At 37.0% G+C, this 17,630-nt stretch overlaps 1 protein-coding gene across 3 annotated transcripts in view; it reads left to right on the forward strand.

The window, feature by feature from the left end:
• ERC1 (ELKS/RAB6-interacting/CAST family member 1) overlaps window positions 1-17,630 on the forward strand; it is a 511,631-nt gene that overhangs the window by 90,410 nt on the left and 403,591 nt on the right. For all 3 annotated transcript variants that reach the window (XM_044914971.1, XM_044914972.1, XM_044914973.1), the window contains one exon: window positions 9,902-10,069. In XM_044914971.1, the coding sequence (XP_044770906.1) occupies window positions 9,902-10,069 (168 nt within the window). The remainder of the gene's footprint in view (window positions 1-9,901; window positions 10,070-17,630) is intronic.

Consider the following 17,630-nt stretch of genomic DNA (forward strand, 5'->3'; position numbering starts at 1 on the left):
TATCTTAGGTAAGATATCTTAAGTGACACCATCAAATTTAAGTATTTCTGTTCAAGAAAGAGCACTACTAACAAAGTTAACAAATATGTGACTGATTGGGAGAAGGTATTTTCACCGCCTCCCAAAATAACAAAGATTGAGATATAGAATAAAAAAAGAATGCTTGGAAATCTGTAAGAAAAAGAGACTATAGGGAGGGAGAGAAGGATTTAAATAGGCAATTAACAGACAAGGAAACCTAAGTGGTTAACAAATAAATATAGCATGGGATCCTCAGTCTCATTAGTAAAAAAGAAATGCAAATTTCAGAGACAAAAGCTACATTCCATTGATCAAATTGGTAAAAATTAGAAAATGAGTTAATATTCAGTGCTTGTAAGAATTTGGGCTAACAGGAACATAGATGGCATAGTTGGCTCCAGAATCCCACTCCTGGATATGTTCCCTAGAGAAAATTTCCCACTGGTCCACAGGAGGACATGTATAAGGAATTGAAAGCAGCCCAAATGTTTTTTACTAGAGGGGTTAGATAAGTAAAATACAGTGGATGTATACCATGTAATATTATGTAAAAGTCAAAAGCAATGATCTAGAAGTATTCATAGGGCCATACATATATATTTTTTAAAAGTAAGAGACAGAATGAGGTATATAGCATTCATATAAATGAAAAAATATGTATATAAGAATAAGCCTCTGTATTTCTAAGTTATAAGCACATTCAGTAACATCACACACATTAGAATGGCTGTGTATTGAATGAGGAATGGATATTGGTTGTGGATGGAAAAATAAGAAAATAAGACAGTAGAACTTTGCATGGATAGTTTTAAGTGAATTGAGGATTATGAGTAATTTAGTTCTTTCCTCAAGTTGATAGGCGTTTGAAAGCATTAATTCTGACTGTGTAACTATTGGGAAGTATGTCGGATATGGTGTATTTACCACATTGATTCTCAGAGTTGTTGTGGCTGATCTCTCTGGCAGGGCAGATGTTCCTGTTTTTTCTTATCCCTTCCAACATTACGCATCTGTCAGCAAGGACTCTAGGGTTTTTCTGAAGGGTTATTCTTTTTGGTAACTAAGGGACTTGGATTTTAATGGTGACATGTGGATAGCAGACCTTGGCCCTAAATAGGGTAGGGATTTGAAACCGATACTCGGGTGTAAATTCAGGACTTTCCTGGGAAAAAGTGGACTAGAAAAAATTCCTTCTACCAGTATTCGTTGGCAGTATGAGAAACTGACTTACCTGGTCTTAGAGTTGGAGGAAAGGTGTCTTCTCATGAGCTTTGAGTTTAAAATATGCACAGCTGCTGTTAACACCGTGATTTTAGCCTAGTCCACATAGAATCCCACAGATGAGAGCTCTGCTTAGAATGAATTTACAATTCCAAATTACTTAAACCTGTGGAAATAACCTATTCTCCCCCCCTCCCCCAATATCAGAAGTAAGAACAAATAGAGTGATTAGGCCCTTAGGAACATTGGGTGATAGAATGAGATCACAAATGAAAGATTAAAATGAAGGATGGAGTAGTTAGCATAGGAGCACTCTTTGGAATGGAGAGGAAGATATAACTTTTTGGGCTGTTGTTTTAGGACTGTTGAGAGTAAAACCTGAGGCAGTGTAATAAAGGTAGCACTGTCTATAGTTGTTTAGTGTCTTTTAGTCTTGGCTTTGCCACTTACTTGTTATGTAAGTTTATACTTTTAGAGAAAGATCATGAAAGGTAGAGCTTGTCAGTTGCTTCTAGTTGTTGGTATAATGTTGTTAAATGATACAGCAGGTGAAATTCTGCATCTAGATTGTTGTTGTCTTCTCTATCATAGGACTAAAAAGAGTAGGTTGTATATTTTAATAGTGGAAAAATGAAAGTGAGGGCCTAAGATGAGTGAAAAGAGAAATTATAAGAAAGCATCCAAGAGATCTATCCAAAGTGTGATTCAAAAACCAGTGGCCTCTGCCCACTTAAGAACTTGGAAACATAAAATCTTTTTTTTTTTCTAATTTTTATTTAAATTCTAGTTAGTTAACATACAGTGCATTATTGGTTTCAGGAGTAGAAGTCAGTGATTCATCACTTACATAGAACACCCAGTGCTCATCACAAGTGCCCTCCTCATTACCTACCCATCAACCAACTAGCCCATCCCCCACCCACATCCCTCCATCAACCTTCAGTTTGTTCTCTATCATTAAGAGTCTCTTATGGTTTCTGTCTCTCTTCTCTTTTTTTTTTTCTTCCCCCTTCCTATATGTTCATCTGTTTTGTTTCTTAAATTCCACATGTGAGTGGGATTGTATGGTATTTGTGTTTCTCTGACTTATTTCACTTAGCATAATACGTGCTAGCTCCATCCAGGTCGTTGCAAATGGCAAGATTTCATTCTTTTTAATGGCTGACTGATACTCCATGTGTGTGTGTGTGTGTGTGTGTGTGTGTGTATGCCACATCTTCTTTATCCATTCATCAGTCAGTGGACATTTGGGCTCTCTCCATAGCTTGGCTATTGTTAGTAATTGCTGCTGTAAACATCGGGGTGACTGTGCCCCTTCGAAGCTGTATCTTTGTATCCTTTGGGTAAATATCTAGTAGTACAGTTGCTGGATTGTAGGGTAGTTCTATTTTTAACTTTCTGAAGAACCTCCATACTGTTCTCCAGAGTGGCTGCACCAGTTTGCATTCCCAGCAACAGTGCAAGAAGGTTCCCCTTCTCCGCATCCTTGCCAGCATCTGTTGTTTCTTGTGTTAATTTTCCCATTCTGACAGGTGTGAGGTGATACCTCATGTCTTTTTTTTTAATATATATTTATTTATTTGACAGAGAGAAAGAGAGAGAGTGAGCACAAGCAGGGGGAACAGCAGAGGGAGAGGGAGAAGCAGCCTTCCCGCTGAGCAGAAAGCACGACATGGGGCTTGATCCCAGGACCCTGGGATCATGACCTGAGCTGAAGGCAGACAGACATTTAACGACTGAGCCACCCAGGCACCCCCTCATTGTCTTTTTGATTTGTATTTCCCTGATGCTGAGTGATGTGGAGCATCTCTTCATGTGTCTGTTAGCCATCTGGATGTCTTCTTTGGAAAAGTGACTATTCATGTCTTATGCCCATTTCTTAACTGGATTATTTGGTTTTTGGGGGTTGAGCTTGATAAGTTCCTTTTAGATTTTGGATACTAACTCTTTATCAGATAACATCATTTGCAAATATCTTCTCCAATTCTGTAGGCTGCCTTTTGGTTTTGTTGATTGAAGTTTCCTTCGCTGTGCAGAAGCTTTTTATCTTGATGAAGTCCCAGTGGTTTATTTTTGTTTTTGTTTCCCTTGCCTCCGGTGATGTGTCTGTCTAGCAAGAAATTGCTATGGCTGAGGTCAAAGAGGTTCTGCCTATATTCTCCTCTAGGATTTTGATGGTTTTTGTCTCACATTTAGGTCTTTCATCAATTTTGAATTTATTTTTGTATATGGTCTGAGAAAGCGGTCCAGTTTCATTCTTCTGCGTGTTGTGTCCAGTTTTTCCAACACCATTTGTTGAAGAGACTGTCTTTTTTCCATTGAATATTCTTTACTGCTTTGTCAGTTAGTTGACCATATGGTTGTGGGTCCATTTCTGGGTTTTCTATTCTGTTCCATTGATCTATGTGTCTGTTTTTGTGCCATGACCATACTGTCTTGATGATTATAGCTTTGTAATATAGCTTGAAATCTGGAATTGTGATGCCTTTAGAAATTTAGAAATGTGGTGATAGGAAATTATACTTCGTGATCTTGGACAAATCACTTAGTTTGGGCTTTGGTTTCATCAGCTTTTTTAAAAGTTTATGAAATATTGCCAAATACAGGAAAAAATGCAGAAAGTAATATAATAAACACCGTAAGATTTAACTTACATTTATGTTGGACCACATTAGGTGATAATTAAAGGTTCTTTAAAAGAAAAGGTTCTTAAAAAATCTTATTCTAAACTAAATACTCAGTGGAAGATCTGGGTTAAGAAGAATATTTTGTTAGAATCTCAGGGTTTTCGAACTGTTGGGGTTAGGAATAAAGATTTGAAAGTTGTTATTATGGAGGTGGTGGTTAAAGCCTAGGATTGAATTGGTTTCTCCAGAGGAAGTTGTATAAAGTGAGATATGAGGAAGGGAAAATGATAGAGGATCCAGTAAAGAAAACTGAAGAGGTGGGGTCAGAGAGTTAAAGAGGAGTGAATCATATTGGCAAAGCCAAGTTAGAAGTTAGAGGAAATTGTTTCCATGCAATTCTTACTGCTCGTATGTATTTAGATAGATGTATTTATTGATGTAAAATGAAAGAAGTTTAAGATAACTTAAGATAGTTAATAGTTTTGTGATCAGAAGTGAGTGGCCGGGACGCCTGGGTGGCTCAGTCAGTTAAGCGTCTGCCTTCAGCTCAGGCCATGGTCTCAGGGTCCTGGGATCAAGTCCCACATTGGGCTCCCTGCTCAGTGAGGAGCCTGCTTCTCCCTCTGCCTGCCACTCCCCCTGCTTGTGCTTTCTCTCTCTCTCCCAAATAAATAAATAATAAATAAATAAATAAAAAAGAAGTGAGTGGCCAAAAGAGCAAGGTAGCCATTTTTCTGTTCATGTCCATTGGTAGAAAGATCTTGTAGAGAAAAACCTTCTGTTTTTGTTGAAGTTGGCATAACTTGTTTGCCACAGACCTTGACTCTTGGCAAGCTAGGTGGATGCTATTCCTCCAGTGCATTTGATGTGAATAAACAAGGTCTTATTCCTCTTGCCAGGCATGGCATTAGGGTGATTACTATGTGTCCTGCTAGTCTCTGAGGGGCTTTCCTGAATATGTTTTTTGTGGTTTGCAACATATGGACCTCACGCAAAATTGTACTATGAACTTAGCTCACTACTAACCAAAAGGATCAGTGTAGAATTCAGAGCAATTAATCTAGTAGTAGCAGAGTGGTTTTGTGGTTATTTTTATCTTAGATCTTCATACCAGCACATTTAAATTCTGTATTGCACGAGAAAAGCAGACCAAGAAAAAGTGTATGAATTAAATACTTAGTAAAGAAAAGATCACTTAGTAATTAGAGTATGGACTTGAGTAACTTACTGTACCTAATATTTGTGATACGAGATATTTTTTATAGGAAAGCCTGAATTTATAGCTACTCTTACACCGAAGGTTTGTGTTTATTACAAGAGTCTTCATTTTTTACCTTTTCCAGTCACCAATTCCTGTGGGTCTCATACCTGACATTCCCTCAAAATGGCATGCAGGTATTTATGACTGGTTAGCACTGGCACATTTACGGGTCACTTAACTGAGTGAGGGCTCTAATGTAAGCATGCAGCTAGGACATCTAGGTACTCTTGGTAAAGAAGAAGCAACATGAGGTCTTACATTTATTGTTCTATGGGACTTTAGTACTATCAGAATGAGAAACATTTAGAAATGCTGAGGGATGTATTCCTGCTGTATTCTGATTCCTTACCCACAGATGGAAAACATTTCATTTTTTTGAAATTAATGCAGAGAAGAACTAAGAGACAAGGAAATTAGGCAGTTAAGATTTACCTACAAGTTTAAATGTCTGGGTTTTTTGCCTTTATAAAAAGAATTTAATAATGCATTTTGGGAATACTGTGTGAAATGTTTTTTAGGTGAGTTAGTTTGTTTTTTGCTTGTGGTTATTGGGATATGTGGTATATGTGTTAGAAGTAGAATATATAGTATACAGAATACAAATTAGAATGTAGAAGTTAGGTACAAATGATTTAGCGTATGATTTATTTATTTTTAAAAATTTCTGACATGTATACATTTCTAAGACTTTGACCTCTTTGTGAAGAGTCAGTGGGTTCAGTTAGCACCCTCTTGAGTCACCGTGACTGATGCCCTATATTGGATTTAGCTAATAGGAACCAAATCTTATACTGTCAAATAGGATTAGTAGCCATGCAGGCCAGCTTGAGCAGTGCCTGAGTGCCACGTGGATAAGGGTCACTGGGCTCTTTTGGCATCTTAAGCAGGCTGGTTGTTGAATTTCATATTCCACAAAGGTCCTTGCTCTGTGGTGGCAGTCCTTTTCTCCAAATTGAATCTATATTCAGTTCTGACATTTGTCTTGTGGACCTTTTTGTTTCTTTGCATGGTAGAGTCTTTCTGATTTTAATAGGTTGGTGAAGAAAAACCAAGGAAATGTAAAGACTTTTGTCATCTTGCACTTTAGAAAGAACTGTTGGGGAACTCTGTGGAAATCACACAGTTCATTTTTGTTTTGCATTGGATTTTAATTCTTGCTCTGAGATCTTTAGTGCTGAATTTATGCACCAAAACTGGAAGTTCTTAGTGGTAATATCTCTTGGATTTACTACATTATTGTAGTTCCACTGTTTTCAGCAAAACATTTTTTTTTTTTTTATTACTTTAAGTAATCTTTTCTTTTTCCATGTCTCTGAGGAAAATTTTAAGTAGGCTGGCTATCTTGACACATTACATTTCATAAGGTATTTAAGGGAAAAACATATTTAGGTCTTCATTGATTTCGTTTATTGTAATTTTCAGCATATAGATTCTTTACATGTTTTGTTAGATTTATACCTGGATATTTAAATTTTTTTGAGGGATTGTAAATGGTCATAAATTTTAAAAAATTGAAGTTCAGTATTGGGTCATATTTAATTTTGTTCAGTTTATAAAATATCTGCATTTTTAAAGCAAGTATAAATATTCATCTATTTTCTTTAATATTACTGTTATTAAGACGTGTTTCAGGCACGTGAAATATAGATAAAAAAATAAAACAAACACTATAAAATGATATCATGATGTGAGGTTTTAAATTTTAACAGAGTTGGATTTACCAGTATTTTTCTTATGATATACCCTTTCTGTGTCTTTTTTTAAAGATTTTTTTTTTTTTATTTGACAGAGAGAGATAGCGAGAGCAGGAACACAAGCAGGGGGAGTGGGGAGAGGGAGAAGCAGGCTTCCCGCCGAGCAGGGAGCCCGATGCGGGACTCGATCCCAGGACCCTGGGATCATGACCTGAGCCGAAGGCAGACGCTTAACGACTGAGCCACCCAGGCGCCCCCTTTCTGTGTCTTTAAACATGAAACCTTCCATGCCTCAGTGTCTTAAAAGTATTTTCCTGTATTTCCTTCCAGTACCACCGTTAAGATAATGAACATGCCCCCCCCCATATTTTCTTGTACCTCTTTGTAATCCCTTTCTTTTGCCCGTCCCTGATATTCTTCACTCCTTTCCCCTTCTCCCTCTTCCCATGCAACCCTTGATCTATTACTATTCTTTTCCATTACTGTAATTAGTGTACATTTTCTAGAATTTTATATATATATGAAATCATATAGTATATACTTTTTTGTCTCGCTCTTAGTGGGGTAATATATAATTAGTGGTTAAGATTGTAGGATCTGGAGACAGACCAGTTAATCTTAAAGTCCTGCTCTGCTGCTTATTTATAACTATCTTTTCTAAGTCTCAGTTTCCCAGGTTGCCATGGGAAAGTGAAATTTTCCACAGGGAGAATGCAAGTGAAGAAGATACAATGCTTGATGATCAGAATTGGGGGGATTTTTAATATACTGTGTATAGGGTTGGCAAGCATATACATGACCAAATGGAGAAAGGTTCAGAAATCTGAGGATAGAATGAAGAAAACCATTTAATTTAGAAGTAAAGATCTGTAAAATAAGTATGACTAAAATAAAAAGGAGATGATAAGAGGCTGTGTTTGAAAGGATTGCTCAGGCTGGGAGAAAAACAAGACAAACCAGAATAGGGATGAATGACGAAAAAGAGATGATAGATGATAGATGATGGGTTATGCTATGCACCAAGAGTAGATTTAGTAAAGTATAGAAGAAAGAAAACGGTTGTTTCAGAAATAAGAATTTAAGTGTTTGAAAGTTTTCAGGTGGACCCTTCCAGAATATAACAAGGTTACCATATATCATTATTAGAATAGAGGGAAATCAGAAGTGAAAAGTATTTATTGAGGGGGCATGGTAGAACTTGTGGTGAAGAATTATAAATGGAACCTACAAAGATTACTTCCCCAATTTCTGGCTTGGTGGGACAAATGGCATTGAAGTGGTGGTTGGAACAAGTGTAGTTTAGCAGAGTGAAATCTGGTGTATTTATATGTTTTTCCTTTCCGGCATAGTCCAAGATAATTTTTAAGTACATAATGACTTAACTATAGAGTCTCAAATGAGACTAGTCTTGTAGGAAAATTTTCCATAGTACTTAGCAGTAAGTACTACCATACACACAGTATTGGTTCTCAGATACCTTATAGCTTAGATGTAATATTAGATTTTCCCTGAGAGTTTTGGTGTTCTCTAAATGTGAGTCATTACCCATGTTACCTGTTTTTTCTTTGTGGGTTGGTTAATCCACAGACAGCCAGGAAAAATAATATAGGACAAGTTCAAGATTAAGGATGTTTTATAGAAATATACTTGTATCTTTGATTTGCACTTTCAGTGTTGTAGCCATGAGCTATTTGTGGCTATTGAGCATTTGAAATAGGGTAATCCAAATTGAGATATGATGTAAATATAAAAATTACAATATGCATTGGACTTTTAACACAGTATGAAACAAAGAATGTAAAATAAAATAGTTCATTGATAGTTTTTAATATGGATTACATGTTTGAAATGACAGTTTTATAGATAGATTAAACAAGTTATAATATTAAAATTAATTTTGTTTCTTTTTTATTTTTTAATATAGCTCCTAGAAAGTTTAAAATTTCATATGTGGTTTGCATATGACTCACATTATATTTCTGTAGAATAACACTGTCTTGAGGTGAAAGAAATCCACGTCCCTATTTTGCAATATATATATATATTTTGAAAGCTTTTATTTATTTATTTGACAGAGAGAGACACAGTGAGAGAAGGAACACAAGCAGGGGGAGTGGGAGAGGGAGAAGCAGGCTTCCCGCTGAGCAGGGAGCCTGATGCGGGGCTTGATCCCAGGACTCTGGGACCATGACCTGAGCCAAAGGCAGACACTTAACAACTGAGCCACCCAGGAGCCCCCCTGTTTTGCTATAATAAATGTGTAACTATTCACTGAATTGTAAATCCTTAGTGGAAAAGCAAAAAACAAAAACAAAAAAACCCTAAAATAAATTTGATGTGTGAGTATGCTTAATCAAATTTGCTTTGAATGGATTTAAAAATAAGTACTATCATTAGATTTCTTTGATTTCATTAGATTTCTAGTTATTTGAAAGTTATATTTAGTGAAAGCCGTTATTAAACTTGGGGGATAAAGGTAACTGGATGCCAGACTTTAGCTGACTAGTCTTTGGGCATGAAAATGGACCTTTGCTTTCCTTTGCACGATGTCTCGATGCATTATGGGATTGTTGGTCTAAAAAGCATCGTATTCTACCTCTAGTTTCTATTATGTGATAACAGCAAGTATCATGCTTGATGATGCTTATGGTTTTCTTTCTAATTTTAGATTTTCTAAAGCATTGGGAACTTGTTAGAAAAATTAATTCTTGCGCCCCCAAACCCATTGAATCAGAACTCTGGTGGCTGGGCCTGGGAATCTGTTTAAACCCTCCAAAGAGGTGGCAAAACTCAGTCTCTTTATAACAGTTCTCCGTTTTATCCCTTAATTCAGATCTATTTATCCTGGTATCATTGTATATTTAACTGATGTAAATTTTATTTTTATTACAAAGCTGCTCATAAGGTTTTAGGGTTTAATTTCTAAATAGCTATAATTATATTTAGAGTGGTATTTTATTTGATTCTAATGAAAATTTACTATATACATATCATTTGGGCAGCTATACACATGTATTTGGAAGGGATTACATTCCTTTCTTTTCATTTAATCATTTGTAAAAATGTCACATTCTTAGGTGGATGCTCTCCGATTGCGTTTGGAAGAGAAGGAAACCATGTTGAATAAGAAGACAAAACAAATTCAGGATATGGCTGAGGAGAAGGGGACACAAGCTGGAGAGATACATGACCTCAAAGACATGCTGGATGTGAAAGAGAGGAAGGTTAATGTTCTTCAGAAGAAGGTAAGGTGCAGGTGTTCTGAGTTTAGTTTCCTACATCTGGCATATATCCTCATTCCTACCATATATATGTGTGTGTGTATATGTACATATATATGTATATATATATTGATATCCTTCTCACCCTTTCCTCTGAAATGTTCACTTAAAAATTTTTTTTATTTTTTATTTTTCTTTTATTTTTAAATTTGAATTCCAATATAGTTAACATATAGTGTTATATTAGTTTCAGATGTGCAATATAGTGATTCAGGAATTCTATACATTACTTAGTGCTCATCATTAAGTATGCTCTACTCATCAGGGACATTGGCCTATAGTTCTCTCTCTTTTTTTTTTTTTTAAGTAGGCTCCACACCCAGTATGGAGCCTGACGTGGGGCTTGAACTCATGACCCTGAGATCAAGACCTGAGCTGAGATCAAGAGTCAGATGGTTAACCTACTGAGCCAACCCAGGCACCTCTGTAGTTCTCTTTTATTGTGGAGTCTTTATTTGGTTTTGGCATCAGGGTAATGTTGGCCTCATAGAATGAATTTGGAAGTTTTCCTTCCTTTTTTATTTTTTGGAATAGTTTGAGAAGAATACATATTAACACTTCTTTAAATATTTGGTAGAATTCTCCTGTGAAGCCATCTGGTCCTGGACTTTTATTTGTTGGGAGATTTTTGATTACTGATTCAGTTTCTTTGCTGGTAGTTGGTCTGTTCAAGTTTCTTATTTCTTCCTGTTTCAGTTTTGGTAGTTTATATATCCTGGAATTTATTCATTTCTTCTAGGTTGTCCAATTTGTTGGCATATAGTTTTTTTTTTTTTAAAGATTTTATTTATTTATTTGAGACAGAGAGAATGAGAGAGAGAGCACATGAGAGGGGGGAGGGTCAGAGGCAGAAGCAGGCTCCCCCCAATGCGGAACTCGATCCAGGGACTCCAGGATCATGACCTGAGCCGAAGGCAGTCGCTTAACCAACTGAGCCACCCAGACGCCCCGGCATATAGTTTTTGATAATATTCCTGTATAACTGTTTGTATTTTTGTGATGTTGGTTATTTCTCCTCTCTCATTTGTGATTTAATTTATTTGGGTCCTTTCTCTTTTCTTTTTGATAAGTCTGGCAAGGGGTTTATCAATTTTATTAGTTTTTTCAAAGACCCAGCTCTTCCTGGTTTCACTGACCTGTTCTTTTTCTTTAAGTTTCTATATCATTTTATTTATGCTCTAATCTTTATTATTTCCTTCCTTCTGTTGGTCCTAGGCTTTGTTTGTTGGTCTTTTTCTAGCTCCTTTAGGTATAAGTTTAGGTTGTTTATTTTGAAGTTTCTCTTGCTTCTTGAGATAGGCCTGTATTGCTATAAACTTTCCTCTTAGAACTGTTTTTGCTGCATCCCAGAGGTTTGGGACCATTGTGTTTTCATTTTCATTTGTTTCCATGTACTTTTTAATTTGTTCTTTGATTTCTTAGTTGACCCATTCATTGTTTAGTAGCATGTTGTTTAACCTCCATGTATTTGTACTCTTTTGAAGATTTGCTTGTGGTTGACTTTTAGTTTCATAGTGTGGGGTTAGAAAAGGTGCATAGTATGACTTGAGTCATTTTGTATTTATTGAGGCCTGTTGTGTGACCTAATAGGTGTTATATTCTGGAGAATGTTCCATGTGCATGTGAAAAGAATGTGTGTTCTGCTGTCTTAGGATGGAATGTTCTGAATAGATCTGTTAAGTCCATCTGGTCCAGTGTGTCATTCAAAGCCATTGTCTCCTTGTTGATTTTCTGCTAAGATGACCTGTCCATTGTAAGTGGGGTGTTAATATCCCCTATTATTTTGTTATTATCAGTAGTTCCTTTGTGTTTGTTATTGTTTTATATATTTGGGTGCTCCCATGTTGGGTGCATGAATATTTACAATTGTTATATCTTCTTGTTGAATTGTCCCCTTTATTATTATATAGTGCTCTTCTTTGTCTCTTGTTAATAGTCTTTGAAGGCTAGTTTGTCTGATATAAGTATTGGTATTTAGCTTTTTTTTTTGACATCCATTTGTGTAGTAATTGTTTCTCCATCCCCTCACTTTCACTCTGGAGATATCTTTAGGTCTAAAATGAGTCTCTTGTAGGCAGCATATAGATGGGTATTTTTTTTTTTTTTAATCTATTCTGACACCCTGTGTCTTTTGATTGGAGCACATAATCTATCCACAGAGTAGTTATTGATAGATATGTATTTATTGCCATTTTATTACTTGTTTTGTGGTTGTTTCTGGAGATTTTCTCTGATCCTTTCTTGTCTTTTTCATGTTTTGCTGATTTTCTATAGTGATATATTTGGATTTCTTTCTCTTTATTCTTTGCATGTTAGTGTTTTTTGATATGGTTACCATTAGGTTTGTATATAACCTCTTCTGCAAATATCAGTCTATATATATGTGTTTGTATATATATTTAAAAGATTTATTTATTTATTTTAGAGAGAGAGAGTGAGCATGTGAGGGAGGGGCAGAGAGACAGGGAGAGAGAGAATCTCAAGCAGACTCTCCGCTGAGCATGGAGCCTGACGCAGGGCTCCATCTCACGACCCTGAGATCATGACCTGAGCTGAAATCAAGAATTGGAAGCTTAACCAACTGAGCCACCCAGACACCCCCAAATATCAGTCTATATTAAGTTGATGGTCGTTCAAGTTTGAACCCATTCTTTCTTCCTCTCCTCCCCATGTTTTAGGTATATGTTATTATATTTATGTCCTTTTTGTGTGTGTGAGTTCCTTGACTGATTTTTAGAGGAAGTATTCATTTATACTGCTTTTGTTTTTCCTACCTTTTATTGTCATTTTTGGTCTCTCCTTTCCATTCAAAGAGTCCCCTTTAATATTTCTTGCAGGACTGGTTTAGTGATCACGAACTCCTTTAGTTTTTGTTTGCCTGGGAAACTCTATCTCTCCTTGTATTCTGAATGATAGCCTTGCTGGATAGAGTATTCTTGGCTGCAGATTTTTCCCCTTCAGCACTTTGAATAGATCATGTCACTCCCTTCTGGCTTGCCAAGTTTCTGTTGAGAAAGCTCCAGCTAGCCTTATGGGTTTTCCCTTGTAAGTTACGACTTCTTTTGTCTTGCTGCTTTTAAGATTTTTTCTTTATCACTATATTTTGCAAATGTAATTACAATATGTCTTGGTGTTGGCCTGCTGTTAATGATTTTGAGGGGAGTTCTCTTTGCCTCCTTGGAGCTGGATGTCTGTTTCCTTCCCCAGATGAGGGAAATTTTCAGCTATTATTTCTTTTTTTTAAGATTTTAATTTATTTATTTGACAGGGAGAGAGAGAGAGCGCGCACACAAGCAGAGGGAGCAGTAGGCAGGGGGAGAGGGAGAAGCAGGCTCCCCACTGAGCAAGGAGCCCAATGTGGAGCTCGATCCCAGGACCCTGAGATCATGACCTGAGCTGAAGGCAGACGCTAAACTGACTGAGCCACCCAGACGCCCCTCAGCTATTATTTCTTGAAATAAATTTTCTGCCCCCTTTTCTCTCGTCTTCTTTTGGGACTTCTTTTTTTTTTTTTTTTAAAGATTTTATTTATTTATTCATGAGAGACAGAGAGAGAGAGAGAGAAGCAGAGGGAGAAGCAGACTCCCAAGGAGCAGGGAGCCCGATGCAGGACTCGATCCCAGGACCCCGGGATCATGACCTGAGCCGAAGGCAGATGCTTAACCATCTGAGCCACCCAGGCGCCCTTCTTTTGGGACTTCTATAATATGAATGTTATTATGTTTGATGGGGTCACTGAGTTCCCTAAATCTGTTCTTGTGTGGCATAATTCTTTTCTCTCTTTTGTTCAGCTTCATTGCTTACCATTACTTTGTCTTCTAGGTCATTAATTTGTTTCTCTGTATCTTCCAGCCTGCTGTTCATTGCATCAAGCATGGTTCTAATTTCATTTATTACACTCTTCATCTCTTTTGATTCTTTTTTAACTCTTTTATCTCTGTGGTAAGGGTCTCACCAATGTCTTCTTTTCTCAAGGCCAGTGAGTATCCTTACGATCTTTGCTTTAAATTCTTCATCACGTATGTTCCTTATGTCTGTTTCACAAAGATCTCTGGCCATAGCCTTATCTTGTTCTTTCATTTGGGATAAATTCCTCTGTCTTCACATTTTGTCTAAGTCTCTGCCTTCTTCTGAGTGTTAGAAAAGCCAGTTATAGATCCTCCTGAAAGTTATGGCCTTATGAAGAAGAGGTCATGTAGTTCCCAGGGAGGACATATCAAGGAGTGTCTCCTATGTGTGGTGCATGAGCTCTGCTTTTGTGTTCTGGTTGTTCTGCCCTTTAGGCCAGTCACTTATAGAGGCTCTCCTTTCCTGCTATGGGCAGTGTTTGGTCCCTGGCCTGAATTTGGCAGGTTTTAGCTAGGTGTGTTCTGGTCTACTTGGGAAATGAGAGCTGTCACCATCTCCACCATAATTGAGGCCCGCCCTGCAAAACTCTCGGGTCTGGAGACATGGTATGGACAGGAGTTTGTCCTGGTCTTCTGGGGCAGGGTCCTGCTGCACTGGGACTGAGGCAAGCGTGACTGAGAAGGGCAGTTCCACTAGAGCCAGGGTGGGTAGGGCTTAGTGTAAGCAAGTTAAGCAGCCAATGTGGGTGCTGTGCTGCTTCCCGCAGTTGGCTCTGTATTTATGCTGAGGGGCAGGGGAAGGAAATGGTGTTGGCAAGCTCCATTGTTCCCAGAGATGTGTCTCTGTGAATGTTGCCTCTCAGGGAAGTGCTCTGAGAAAAGTGTGTGATCTCCCCACTGTGTGCCCCAGATGCTCTTCAGATTGTTGTTTCTGCACTGTCTGCCCCTAGGTTGTTTGCCTGCCATCTCTCCAGGAGCAGCACAGTGCCCTCCAGACTCTATCCCAGCCAAGCCCACTGACCTTTAAAACTCCAGGCTTTAATCCCTACTGCTTACAAGAACTCATGAAATATAGCTCCTCTCATTTTCCAAGTCAGTGGCTTTGGGGAAGTGTTCTCCTTGTGCTTTCCCCTCTGTGCTCCTCTCTCTCTCTCTCTCTCTCGCCCTTTTCTGACCATGGCTTCCCTCCATCCGCAGCACCCAAGATCTGTGTCTCCCCCAAACCATGTCTCCGTACTTCCTATCTTCTTCCATGTGGCCTCTTCTCTCCCTTTAGTTGTAGAGTTTGTTCTGTCCGTCATCTGGTTGATTTCTGGGATATTTAGGATGATTTGATAGTTATCTAGTTGTGTTTGTGAGACGTGATGAGCCTAGGGTCCTCGTACTCTGTTGCCATCTTCCTGCTTCATACCCCAACGTTTAAATTTTTATTTAATGCATGGTTGCTCGAGAATTCCTTTGAAAAATTTTCAAGAAAAGTCATAGGTGCTATGTTTCCTAAGTTCTTGCTTATTGATTATGTTATATTATCTTTTTATATTTTATAACTGTTTCAGAGATACAAAGAATATAGAGAATAATATAAGTAATGGTAATTATTCAGCTTAAGAAGTAAAATTTCAAATACAGTTGATGTTCCTTGGCATATCTTTACTTGATAGTATTGTCCTCCATTTTGTCCCAGAGTTGAAAATTTAATTTTGGTGTTTATGCATGCCCCCATATATTAGATCAGGATACATGGTTTTACACTTTTATAACCCATGTAACTATTAGTGAAACATATATAATATGAGGAAGTATACCTTACAAATAAATATGAGAAGTATTTACCCTGAATGTAATCAGGGGAATGTAAAAGAAAACCAGATTAAGAAACAATTTTATACCTATTCTTTTTTGCTTTGTGGGCAAAAATTAAGAAGTCTGTGACAGTATCAAGTATTGATAAATATGGTAGTTGGAGTTTTTGAACAGTGCTGTTGGATTTTTAAATTGGTACAACTACTTTGGAAAGTAGTTATGAAATTAAACATAAGCATATCCTCCCCGATAAAGGTACTTTAGATGAACTCCAGGACATGTGTAGGAATGTTCATAGTAGCCTTGTTTGGCTATGAAAACAAAACAAAACAGAACAAAACTGAGGAAACATACAAAAGTTCATTAAGAGAAGAGTGAGTAGGTAAATTTGGTGTGGTCACACAATGGAACCTGTTATTTTAAGGTAAAGGAATGTTTAGGATAAAAATTCAGCAAAGTCATTTCTTCTAGAGGTAGGGAAGGTAGAGAGATGGCATAAGGAGGGATATATTAAGTATCTTAAGATGGGTAATGAGTTTGTGTGTATTTAATTTATTATACTTCATAACATGTATAAAATATTAACGTAATTTAAAATAACTGGAGGCAGATTAAGTTTCGTTAAATTTGCATGGTATATTGGTATAAAAGATATAATATCTTTTATATGTTTTCCTCTGTTTGAATATTAGTTTGAAAATTGCTTAGAAAAAAAGCCTCTGTATATATACGTATTAGTATTTTCTTTGAAAAAGAACTTTTCATATATTTCACTTTAAATTTATTTCTAATTTTATAATTCTAAAATTAGAGTCACTTTTCCCTAGAAGTTCATTTGTACATTTCGGAACAATGTCTGATACAGATGTAGGGTCTTACTTGATAAAGTTTAACTGTCTGATTAAAATTTTTCATATAAATTCTCAGGCAAAAGGGTTTATTCACCTTATGGTCAAATAGGTCCAATTATGATGAATTGATGACTTGGACAGTTTGACCCTCTTTCCTTGAATCAGAATTTGGCTATTTACAGTATTTGCTGATTGAGATTAACTTGGGGCTGTATTGAACAAGTATAATCCTCCTCCTGCAGAATGACTTTTTAGGTATTAGGAACTTGCCATTTTGACAGCCCTCAAATCTTGTTTTTCTAGATGTTATATTTCTGTTCCTCCCAGTGTTCTCCTTTGCCCTGGTTAATTTTTCTGATGGCAGTTATTTGTCTGAACTCATTTTTCTCCCATACTTTACTTTTCCAGTTGGAACTTTGGATTTAATTGCAAGAGAGATAATTAGAACATTATTAATATTCTTGGCCCTAACTGGTATGTGATATTGGGCAACTCACTGAAACTGACTAACCTCCAGTTTTTTCAACTATAGACAGGGTATAATAGTTACCTCAGGAGGTTTTTGTTAAATGATGTAATGTGTTGGAAAGTACTTTGGAACCTGTAAAGTGTTGCATACTGTGGATATAAGGTGTTAATATTGTTTATTCTTTTTTCTTTTAAAATTTTTATTTATTAGAGAGAGAGACCACGTGCACATGAGTTGGGGGAGGGGCAAAGGGAGAGGGACAAGTAGACTCCTCACTGAGCAGGGAGCCTGATGCCAGTCTCGATCCTGGAATCCTGAAATCATGACCTGAGCTGAAGGCAGACACTTAACCGACTGAGCCACCCAGGCGCCCCTTAATATTGTTTATTTTTACTAAGTTTTACTTTGCTTAATTCAGCCAATTAATCTTTGAGGATCTTCAGCTTTATGCCTTCTACCCATTTATGAGCATATTCTTTATACTTTCATATAAATGATAAAATGTTGAATAGACCAGAAAAGGCTTTTGTGATATATTGTACCTCTTTCAGATT

This window comes from Neomonachus schauinslandi, chromosome 5 (assembly GCF_002201575.2).
Source record: "Neomonachus schauinslandi chromosome 5, ASM220157v2, whole genome shotgun sequence".
NCBI classification, from domain to species: domain Eukaryota; kingdom Metazoa; phylum Chordata; class Mammalia; order Carnivora; family Phocidae; genus Neomonachus; species Neomonachus schauinslandi.